Source organism: Alosa pseudoharengus, unplaced genomic scaffold (genome assembly GCF_046254945.1).
Source record: "Alosa pseudoharengus isolate Yale_2024_CS ecotype anadromous, Long Island Sound unplaced genomic scaffold, YU_APseudo_1.1 YU_APseudo_1.1_scf_8, whole genome shotgun sequence".
Lineage (NCBI taxonomy): Eukaryota > Metazoa > Chordata > Actinopteri > Clupeiformes > Clupeidae > Alosa > Alosa pseudoharengus.
The window spans coordinates 22,450,243-22,461,876 of record NW_027468870.1 but is presented as its reverse complement, the minus strand read 5'-3'; the positions used below and the strand labels follow the sequence as shown (position 1 = coordinate 22,461,876).

The 11,634-nt window shown below is 48.0% G+C and overlaps 1 protein-coding gene across 12 annotated transcripts in view; it reads left to right on the top strand.

Annotated features, from left to right (window-relative positions):
- tcf7 (transcription factor 7) overlaps positions 1-11,243 on the top strand; it is a 41,149-nt gene extending 29,906 nt beyond the window's left edge. For 2 of the 12 annotated variants that reach the window (XM_076275046.1, XM_076275056.1), the window contains 9 exons: positions 824-911; positions 3,263-3,349; positions 4,604-4,723; positions 5,227-5,389; positions 6,096-6,203; positions 6,967-7,014; positions 8,805-8,859; positions 10,358-10,490; positions 10,631-10,720. In XM_076275046.1, coding sequence (XP_076131161.1) covers positions 824-911; positions 3,263-3,349; positions 4,604-4,723; positions 5,227-5,389; positions 6,096-6,203; positions 6,967-7,014; positions 8,805-8,859; positions 10,358-10,479 — 791 coding nt within the window. In that variant the 3' untranslated portion in view covers positions 10,480-10,490; positions 10,631-10,720. Of the gene's footprint in view, positions 1-823; positions 912-3,262; positions 3,350-4,603; positions 4,724-5,226; positions 5,390-6,095; positions 6,204-6,966; positions 7,015-8,804; positions 8,860-9,449; positions 9,523-10,357; positions 10,491-10,630 lie in introns of those variants that run through there. The other 10 variants (XM_076275058.1, XM_076275047.1, XM_076275049.1 and 7 more) reach the window with 10 other exon arrangements.
- The last annotated feature ends 391 nt before the right edge of the window (positions 11,244-11,634 follow it).

The following is an 11,634-nucleotide window of genomic DNA, read 5'->3' as shown; positions in this document are numbered from 1 at the left end:
TTTTGAGATGGCTTGCGTCAGTCTGGCGGTTGTGAGGTTATTGAGGCCTGCTTAGGTGTTTGGTTGTGTTGTGTTGTGTAAGTCAGTGGGGGTTGGGGGACAGCGTAGGAGCAGGCTGAGTCAGTCACATTCCAGTCAAGCAGATTTATGGATGACAGAGACCAGAAAACAGACCCAGAGCAACTGCAAATTACAGTTATCGGGCAGCATTCTTCTGTTCAAGTATAGGGTGCCTGCAGGTTGGGCCTAAGTGCAAGGTGTTCTCTGTTGACAAATGACTTCCTTTTAAAAGCTCAGGAGCCATGTTTGGTGTGTTTCTTGAATGAGACTGGAGGCCCAGCAAATGCGTCAAAGGAACCAGATTGACTTCTTTGGAAGTGCTGAACAGTCAGAAGTTGCCAGTAAATGATGACATGTATGAGCTTTATTTATTTTCATTGGGCCCTCTCTCATGTTTTCTTTCAGACTGATCTCATTTTAATTGGAATAAATAAAACGCCACACTCAATGCTACGCTAAAATCCTTCATCCACTCTTTCACTTCACTGTGCGAGAAAAACTCTGAGGTACTTTATCCCAAATGCGCTAGTGCGGGAACAGCAAAGACCATTCCCAGTATCCATGACAACGTGACCCAGTTGAGTGGCTCTGTGCGTTGAGCCCAGGGCCTAATGTTAGGTTCCCAGGCAGGTAATGACGCCCTTGCTGAGTCAGAGGTACCTCCACCACCACCACCACCCCACCCTGTCTCACCCTCCTCCCCAACTTAACGACCCCTCTCCTCCTCTCCACCCTCCCCCCTTTGCCCTCTTACCCCCTCCAGGCGTCCACAGGCACCAGTCCCAGGATCTGTCCAGCTTCTACTCACTTGCCCCTGGGGGCGTGAGCCAGATCTCCCCCTCCATGAACTGGTAAGTCCCATCCTCTTCCCCTTCTCCTCCTCTTCAGGGTCAGTGGCCCAGCCTGCCCCCTATCGATCAGCCCAGTCCCATCAGAAGAAGCCTGCATGACGTGTGTGTGTGTGTGTGTGTGTGTGTGTGTGTGTGTTGTGCGTGTGTGTTGTGCGTGTGTGATGTGCGTGTGTGTTGTGCGTGCGTGCGTGCGTGCGTGCGTGCGTGTGGGAGCATGTGTGTGTGTGTGTGTGTGTGTGGGAGCATGTGTGTGTGTGTGGAGGGGGGAGTGTGCGTGTGTGTGTGAGTGTGTGTGGGTGTCTCAGCATCGTCATCCTCCTCACATGTGTTCTCTCAGGGCCCTGTCTTGGCTGTAGACAGTAAACCAGTGGTTGCCAATCATTTCTACTAAGAGCATGTAGGGCTACAGGGTTTCCAGTCCAACCAAGCAAGGGCAGCACTGCAGATTTCACTCCTAAGATTGGAACTGTGCCAGCCATCCAATGGCTGATAAGTATAGTCAGCTGTGTTTGCTGGCTTGTAGGGATTAAAGAAATACTCAAAAAAGGAGTCTGCACACTTGTTTGATTCTTTCCTTTCTTGCTAGCATGACAAAATAAAACGCAAGAAAAGAAAGAATCAGACTCCTTGTGCAGACTCCTTTTTTAAGTATTTCCTGACATAATTTGGTTTTGCGTCTGGGATGTGCTCAATTAACTCTTTTAGCAAATGTACAGATAGAAGACCTGTAGCCGCCCTGTTCATTTGATTTGGGTGAGAATCTCCACTCCTGCAGTAAGCAGTGGACAAGCCAGATCAAGAGGGAAGTTTTGACAGCCATTTTATGCGAAACAGAGGATTATATCTCATCCCCATTAATTTATTGCTATTTTGTATAAAGCTGAAGAGCCATCATTATGTCTGTGATGGTAGCTATTACACAGAGTGAATAAGACGTTGTCTGTTTCCACACCATGTGTTGGATTCTGTTTAGTTAATCCCTTTGTTTGTCCAACTTGCAGACAAACGGAGTATAAAACAAGACATATAAAACATTTGAAGGAGAAATTAAAAACTTGCACTGCTTTGAGACACAGTCGTGCCATGTTGTAATGAAGATAGGGCTTTTTGGTTACCACCGAGGAAAAGAATCCAAGCCATTGTGTGAGCATGACAAACAAAGCACACATGAAGCACATTGAGCAAGGGCCCCCTATCAGGCTCCCAGTATTGATTCAGAAGAGTTTTGCCAATTCAGACACAGACACTGACTGTCTCTAAGGGTCAACTCATGCTCTTGGTTTATCATAATCTTCTTAGCAGAAGATTATATGTGTATCTCTACATTCTCATTCAAGTGTGCAAAGACAGGCGATATGTGGGTTTTTATTGTTAGAACAAGATATTGTTACAAAAATCCTGACTGTCATACTTAGTGTTCCGTGTAATTGAGAGTAGAAGAATATGGTTGTTGGCTGCAGATTCCTCATGTAGTGGCTTAGTTAGAGCCTAACAAATCCCCGTCTTAAATGTAATGTGGGGATTTAGAGGACCTAATATTTCAGTTATCCCACTTGAATCCCATGTATGTGTCAGGCCAGTGTCAGTGTTAGCAGGCAAGTGTTCACTGGCGACGCATAACCCCAGTCTCTGACACAGGAAGTGACCAAAGCTCAGGGTCTCTGTTGTGTCCTCTGTGTCCTTCTGATGAGGTTAAGGTGTCAGAACCCATCCCCCCCCCCCCACCACCACCACCACCACCACCACCAAACACCTCCCAATTGGCCGCTGTTGGGCAGAGATTAGCAGATGTATCGCACATGTGTGTGTGTGTGTGTGTGTGTGTGAGGGAGGGCCGAGGACGAGTGCGGGTGTGTGGGTCTGCCCCGACGCCACTCACTCACACACGCATGCATGGCTAACAGACACCTTCTGGCTGGCTCACTGACTGGGTGGCTGGGGATGCCGAGGCAACAGCTCGTCCATATCAAAGGCCCTCGAAGGCTGGTTTGGTTGATGGACTTGTGCGGCTCACCGCAGTGGGGCCTAGTCCACACACACACACACACACACACACACACACACACACACACACACCAGGTTCCAGATGCCACCCACGTGCTAGAGCTCAGCATCCATTGTCCCCCCCCAAAGACTGTATGCCTGTCCCAGGTTTTCCCTATAGACTGGGTCTCATTAGACACAGATGTTGGGACTGGCCGGGCTTCTGTGTAAGTGAGGGAGTGAGTGAGTGAGTGAGAGCACGGACCATGCTACCCCCCCACTACCCCCACCTCCTGCCCCCTACTGAGCTCAGCTGAACACATGCGTCTGTCTCCCCCTCCACCCCCACCCCCACCCCCACCCCGTAGGCAGCCTCAGCCTGTGTACCCGCTGTCCTCCTGTGGGTTCAGGCAGTCTTACTCCTCCAGCCTCCCCAGCAGCTCCTCCTACCCCAGGTACAGTATGTGGTGTGTCCGCAGGCAGCGGCGGTGCCCCCCGTGCGCTGTGCTCGTGTCCGTGCCTTGCTGGCCGGCGGAGGATGCCCCTCGTGGTCCTCCCCGATGCCCCCCCCCCACCCACCCCTCGTGCCTGCTTGTTGTGTGTCTGACCCCGCCATCAGCCCTCCCAACGCCTCCTCGTCCATCTGGATGCCACGCCTTGCCCTTCACCTCTGATCCAGCGTTGCTACATCAGTGCGTGTGTGTGTGTGCGTGTGTGTATGTGTGTGTTCATGCTTTGCGTGGGTCTGCCAGCCGCCTCGCCAGAGATTGAGTGGGACCAGCAGGAGACGTCTCTTTCTCTCTCTCTCTCTCTCTCTCTCTCTCTCTCTCTCTCTCTCTCTCTCTCTCTCTCTCTCTCTCTCTCCTTTTCTCTTTCCCTCTCTCTCTCTCCCTGGGTCCATGTCACCAGTGAATTATGCCCTGGCTCCGCAGAAAAGCGCCTGCAGTTCATTGTTGTGGCTTCCCTTGTTAGTCTCCGGCTCCGTCACGAAAGCCCTCTTTCCCTTTGTAGCTCGACGGCGGGATTTTTTATGCGAACAAATCGTGTTCGCTCATTCACTATCAGTAATAAATCCAAGCTGTGGAAATGGTTTACTTCTCAACATCAACAAGACGTCAGTCTCACGCATCTTCCTCCAGCTTCCCGTTATGTCACCATAGTGGTGGCGGCTTTCAGCTTGTTTTGTTTTAAACTAAATCTATAAAGAAGAACGAACTCAGAAGGGAGAAGGGGAATTATGATGATTTTTCCACTGGAAGTTGGTGGGATTCATGTTGTGCTTTTGAGCTATGCGCGTGAGTCCGAGTCGTGCAACATGTTCCGAGGCAAGTTTGTGTTTTTGTTTGGGTGGATTATTGAATTTACTGCGGCAACACTGAAATGACAATGGTTTTTAAAGGTGTTAAAAAGGTATGTATGGAAAATAAAACAAATGTTGCTATGGTGAGTTGATGGTCCACACGAAACGCTCCAGCTTGGTCCTGCTGCAGCTTCCTTATGCTTCCATGTCTAAAGAGCGCCATCTAGTGGAACAATCAGCAAATGTGTATGGCAGCTCTCTGTGTGTGTGTGTGTGTGTGTGTGTGTGTGTGTGTGTGTGTGTGTGTGTGTGTGTGTGTGTGTGTGTGTGTGTGTGTGTGTGTGTGTGTGGCTGGCTGCTCCCATAGCAGACCTGTGGAGATGACCATAACTTTGAGTCCCTTCCGCAGGTTCTCTCATTCTCTGATGCTGGGACCCTCCGGTATGCACCCCACAGGCATCCCACACCCTGCAATAGTGCCCCCTTCAGGCAAACAGGAACATGACCAGTACGACAGAAATATGTATGCGTGAGTATCCCACCCAGATTATAAACAGGTTATAAACAGGTTATAAGCCCAAACATCACTGAATACACAACTAAATACACACGATTAAATACATTTGCATACTCTGAATCAGAGTAGCAAATGCAGCTTGAATTATTGTGATATAATTTATATATATATATATATATATATATATATATATATATATATATATATATATATATATATGTGTGTGTGTGTGTGTGTGTGTGTGTATAAATATATATATATATATATATATATATATATATATATATATATACAGCTCTGTAAAAAAAAAGAGACCACTGCACATTTTTCTGATGTCATCCTACGGTTGCTGAGTGACAATCAAATGAGTCAACGGTCATTCAAATCAAATTTGCAGCGGTCTCTTAATTTTTAATATGACCGTCAACCCATTCAGAGCTGTACGTATTCTATAAAACAAGAATACGGGTCATACAGAGGTGTCATGTTGAATGTGTTCTCCACCCCACCCACAGCAAACCCCACCCAGAGCCCAAGAGAGAGAAGGAGCCCAAGAAGCCGGTGATCAAAAAGCCGCTGAACGCTTTCATGCTCTACATGAAGGAGATGAGGGCCAAGGTGATCGCCGAGTGCACCCTGAAGGAGAGCGCCGCCATCAATCAGATCCTAGGGAGACGGGTGAGTGCTAAGAGGGTGTGTGTATGGGGGGGGGGGAGTTCTAAGAGGGTGTGTGTGTGTGGGGAGGACGGGGGGGGGGGGGTGAGTGCTAAGAGGGTGTGTGTATGGGGGGGGTGAGTGCTAAGAGGGTGTGTGTGTGGGGGGGGGAGACGGGTGAGTGCTAAGAGGGTGTGTGTGTGTGTGAGTGTGGGGAGACGGGTGAGTGCTAAGAGGGTGTGTGTGTGTGTGAGTGTGGGGAGACGGGTGAGTGCTAAGAGGGTGTGTGTATGGGTGGGCAGGGGGGGGTGGGGGTTGTTACACATAGGGCTGGACCCATCTCCACAGTAATGGTCTGCAGAGGGGTAAAAATGTCAGATTAAGGAAGTTCCCCATTAGTTTTTGCGGTTGCACCAGAACCCCTTTTATTTGAATCCCATGCTTGTGCTTAACCAGCTCATATCACCCATTCACAATCTTACTATCCAAATCAGGTGGTGTATTGAAACTACTAAACTCACTGTCTTTTAATTCCTGGAGCTTTAATTCCTGAAGCCACCCCCTGGTTGTAATCGTGAGGATTGCACTGATCAGCCCCATCTGATTCCCCAAACTTCTGTCTGACTGTGTCCCAGTCTTGCATTTACACTTACGTACATGTATTTGTGTAGCTCGCTGACCGTTTGAGCCGAAACGACTTACAAGTGCCTGTCTGTGCTTGATTCCGCAGTGGCATGCCCTGACCCGTGAGGAGCAGGCCAAGTACTACGAGCTGGCCAGGAAGGAGCGACAGCTGCACATGCAGCTCTACCCCAGCTGGTCCGCCCGGGACAACTACGTAAGTGACCCCCCCCCCCCCCCCGCACCATAGCACGTCCACTTTGTCTCCTCAGTGGACTCTCTCTATGTACCCACCAAGGTTGGAAATGAGTTTTTAAAAATGTCTACCAGCCACTGACAAATTCATTAGCCCTCAACAGTAAATCATTTATAGTCTGAAACGTTCCATCCATTTTCATATTTGAGCATCATTTGGCTGGTGGCTGGTGCTAATTTCCATCCCTGGTCCCCCACCCATAGCTGTGTGGCCGCAACTAGTGCATCCATTTTAGAAGGCTAGAAGATTTCTGATATTTGTCTGAACTAACTTCAGATCAGTGAGATGTTTGTTTGTTTGTCTGTCTGTTTGTTTATTTGTTTGTTTTCCTAATGGGTTGTGGGTCAGTGGTAGACTGCAGCTGTGGGAAGCGGAGAGATCTGTTTAGAGTTTAAAGCGGGGAGTGTTAAAGCCATTTCTCCGTTCTGAGATCATGTCTGCTCTGCTGTCGTTGCATGGCATGTGCCTCGGCATTATGTTTGTATGAGTGGGAGAGAGTCCCTTTAGAAAAATGCTCAACCCCCCCTGCCTCATCGCCAGCTAAAAACTTCAGATCACAGATTACACAGTTATATCATGTAGTGTAGTAACGAGTGCCCTGAGTAGATGGCTTTGTGTCGCTGTGTGTGCATGTGTGCGTGTGTGTGTGTGTGTGTGTGTGTGTGTGTGTGTGTGTGTGTGTGTCGCTGTGCTGAAGTGTGAAGTGTGTGTTGAACTCTTTCAGGATGCAGGCCTTAGAGGGGCCGGGGAGGAAAAGAGAAAAGCTGATGGGGTAGGGCAAACATTTTACCCTACTCTGGCTCTCTACTAACTGCAGGGGGGTGGGCGCTTCTGCTTGCAGTCCTGTCATGGGTGGAGGGTGGGGTGGGCATAGAGCTGTCCCAATATGGCTATGTGTTGTTGGATCATGATACTATTATTTGTGATACCGTATCAATAATTTGACCTCTAGTGTCTTCCTTTAAGAACCATAATTACTTATTTATCTGTGTAGTCACCATGGTTTTCTGTTGACTGTTAATTATTAATGAAGAACATACTTGGTGCCTGTATATTGCAGTAGCACTGAAATTACAGACTAAGGTCTTCATATCTATCATATCAAACAAGTATTTTTGTCAATTTGAAGCAATGAATCACTATTTGGCAGTACGGAATACTTTTGTGACGTATCATGATATGGTATCATGGGGTACCAGTGGCCAGCTCTAGTGGGGTTCTAGAAGAGATTCAGAGGAGTTAAGGGAGTTTATTTTTTTATTTTTTTTATTTTACTTGCTAAGCAACTACAGTTCCAACCCATAACAACAGTCATCCTAGATATCACCACCGTCTGACGACAGTCTTGACGTCAGACATTGTCACCCACACAGGGACCGTTACAAAAAACATTTAGCGGGTACAAATCTCTCGACACCTACTTCAACCTTTTCCTCAAAGACGTCTTTGGGGTTTTGTAACATTTGCAGGATGCCTGTCTTTCATTTTTCCTTTAGTTCTAGTTTGGGTTAGCTACTGATGCTGGTGAGGTGTCGCATGGAGCTTTTGTCTTGGCAATAAGCACATTTTATTCAGTCCAATGAAATGTGATGTAATGCTGCACGTTTTAGAGCTTAATCAAAGAGAATGAAAATACACTAATATTGTAATGAACTGAATTTTCATGTGATGTGACTACACACTATCCCTGAATGCTACAATGCTGTCATTGTGATTTTGTGAAATGTACTTGAAATCAAGTGGTGTGTCGTAATTCAGGACATGAGCGAGACAGACAAGAGTTTTGGTGTGTCTGGCGTGTTCGAGACGTTACCTGTCACCCCAACAGGAAGTGAGGCGTCCACCCACGGCGTTCACAGCCGGGATCACGCTACCTTTTTTTTACATTCACCACACACACAAACACGCACGCTGGCTGGAGGTTTAAGAACCAGTGGGTGGAACATGCAAGTCTCGCCTTGCACAGTGCAGCTTTACCCCTGGCACTTTGATGCCAGCCTCCCTCCCTCTCTCCCTCTCCTCACACAGAGATTTCCTCTCTCTCTCTCTCTCACCCCTCACCTCAGCAAAGCTGCGCTCCTAGAACAGAGAGAGTTCTGTGGAAGCACACATTAAGGTTTTACTTAGAAGTGTCTGATGAAGGGTCCCATGTAGAACCCCCTTTTGGAACCCTTCCAACTGGGCTTTTTAGGTACTGCTCACCGAGAGGTGTTCAGAGAAGGGCTGTAAATGCGGTCCCCTCAGATCCTCGAGGGTTATGCCTGAAATCCCCTGATGAAGGGATCTTAAGAGAACTTTCATCACCTCTCAGCTTTAGAACAACACACCCCTTAGATGACCCCTGTAAAGGTTCCTCATTCGTCACCTGGAGATCTTGGGACTTTCTCTGGATGACTTACCATATGGCTCTTAAGGATAATAATGTTTTAGCCACAAAATCATCAGCTGAAGAAAACCTGCCTTAATTTAGATTACATCCAGAGAGCAGTGATGATTATTAGCAGTAGTCCGGTACTAAATAAACTTGCTGAGTCATGCTTGATTGTTTTGTCACTCCCTCAGGGAAAGAAGAAGAGGAGAAAACGGGAGAAGCAGCAGCAACAAGACCCCACCACAGGTATGGGCCCTCCGCTTCCTGTCCTCCTATTCATGGGTTTCATCAGGTCCCTTTCCACAGGTGTATTAATCAATCACCATGCAGTCTGCATTGATAATTAAGGTGCTTGATTTGATACACCTGTGGAAAGGGACCTGATGAAACCCATGAATAGCTTTACGGATGCATAAATGTCCAGTGAGAAACGATGGATGGACGCATGGCGAGCTTTTTAGCTCTGTGGAGACGCTCTCCCTCTCTCTTTCTCTCTCTCACTCTCTCTCTCTCTCTCTACCCTCCCATCTATGGGTGTCTGGTGTCAGGTCTTCCTGCAGCTCCTGCTCTTTCCCGATTCTGACTGGTTGTTTATGTTCTCCTCCATAAGGGCAACTAACCGTCTATTCTCTTATTGCTTCCTCTTTCACCCTGCCGCCAATTTGACACTCTCTCCTCTCTCTGACTCTCACCCCCTTCTCTCTCTCTCTCTCTCTCTCTCTCTCTCTCTCTCTCTCTCTCTCTCTCTCTCTCTCTCTCTCTCTCTCTCTCTCCCTCTTTCTCTCTCTCCCTCTCTACTTGGTCTCTCTCTGCACCGCATGCTGCCTTGTGCTCAGACCCCGGCTCTCCTAAGAAATGCAGAGCTCGCTTCGGCCTCAACCAACAAACGGAATGGTGTGGTCCCTGCAGGTGTGTACCTCTCACTCTCTGCCCCCCCCCCCCCCCTCCCCCCTCCCCTTTTCCCACCCTGCTCTGCCATGGCTCTGGGTACTGCTGTGCTCTGTTCTGCATGCTGTGCATGCTCTGGTCTAACTCCACATCGCCCTCTGCTGTCCACCATAAAGTAATGCTGTTTTTTGTTTTGTTTTGGGATTATATGAGTTAGTCTTTTTCTAAATCTAAATTCCCATCTATCATATGTGAGTCACCAAGGCGAAGTATTAGGAACAAACAAACAATCCGTATTGTGTTTATGTGAAGCCAAATCAAATATCAAACTAAAACCATATTAAACTGTAATAAAAGGTGCTTGAGTAAATGTTGCTTCATTGAAGCGCTCTGATAAAGCCATGTCCAGAGTTAACGCAACAACATCAAGCCTCACGTGGCGTTTATGAACAGCCACCAGTGTAGTGCATGGGCACACCCTTTACACACAATCCAGGGCATTTCTCTGTGCTTTGATGGCACGTCTCGCTGCCACATCTGCGTCTCACTTTCTCTCCTTCATGCGGTCAGGCGGAGCCACAAGTGACGCTGAGGCCTTTGACATTTAGAGAGCAAGCTCCTCTCTCACTCTCTCTCTCTCGCCCGCTCTATCTCGCTCTAAATCCCTGCCTAGGCAAAGGCCCAGTGTTTGTGCCTCCTCTGTGGTGAGCGAGTGACTCACACCTAGTGCTCTGGTGAATGTAGGCTTCTTTGATGTGATGCTGATAGGGTGTGTGTTTGTGTGTGTGTGTGTGTGTGCGCGTGTGTGTGTGTGTGTTTGTGCGCGCATGTGCGCTCTACTTTGATTCCGGCGTAGATGGGGAGAGGTTGTTGGCAGCAGCCGATGTTTTTGTTTCCACTGACCTGAGAAAGCACAGCAAGTCCCCGCTCTCAGTCACTGGGTGCCCTTGGTCCCTTTCATACGGGCCCCAGTCTTGAGTTTACACATGGTGATACAACTATAGAATATATTTATGAATGAACTTCATCAGTGATTGAGCTTTTCAATATGCCATTCATTTGTTCTATTGTGGTTTTCTGACTTTAAGTTTCTTATTGGTGACATTTTACATCCACGCTTTATTCACAGATAACTCTCTTGACTGTTCCTAGGAGGAAAAAGAAGTGCATTCGCTACCTTCAAGGAGGACGGTGCGTCAGCCCCCATTCTTCCGATGGAAGTGCTATAGACTCGCCCTCCTCCCCTGTGTACCCCTTCCAGCAGCCGCACTCCCCCAACCCCGCCCCTCCACGCCCCCCCTCGCCCGCCTCCCCGTCCAGCGGCTCACCGCCCAGCAAACGACGCCACCCCCTCCACCCCCACCCCAAACTATACGGACTGTCTATTCAAACTTTAACCAGGCAACACAAGTGTCCGCCCCAATAGTCCTGAGCCCCCCCCCCCCTACCCCCCACCCACACTAAGCACCCATGCCTCAAAATTGCCCACGCTACAGCTGCCGCCACCCCCCACCCCACCCCCCCAACCCAAACCAAGGGGGGAAAGATCAAGCTGCACCCTAATGCAAACCACTCATACCTGGAAATGGCGAGGTCGCAAACCACCAGAGTGGCCACATCACAGATGCGTGTCAAGGAGGACCCAATTATACTCTGTGGTTAAGCCCTGGTTTCAAATGACTTGCCAATGTTTTGGCTGATCGACCACTTCATGGTGCTGTGATGTTTTTTTTTTTTCTTTTTTTTTTAAAGAAGTTTTATCATGTTTCTATTTGCTGCACCACTCTCAAATCATGATTGATACTAAAAGGTTTTACCGTACAAATTCTACTCCAGACCAGCATCCAGAACAGCTCTTCCAAAACTGGAGTGCTAAAGTGGTATAAACTCTAGCGCTTAAGAGATTAGCATAACAGCTGTGTTGGGAATTACAAGTGAAAATTGTTTCAACTTCAAATGGCAAGATTTATATTTTCAACAGTCAAACTGTTAATGCTTTACCATTCTCATGTCTTCAGTTACTTCATGTTCTCAATGGAGGTCAGACTTCCAGTTCACAAAGTGGTTATGATCGCTGAAGTCTTTTAAAATGTCAGTATATACACTCCAGTAACCCAAATAAACACATCTGTA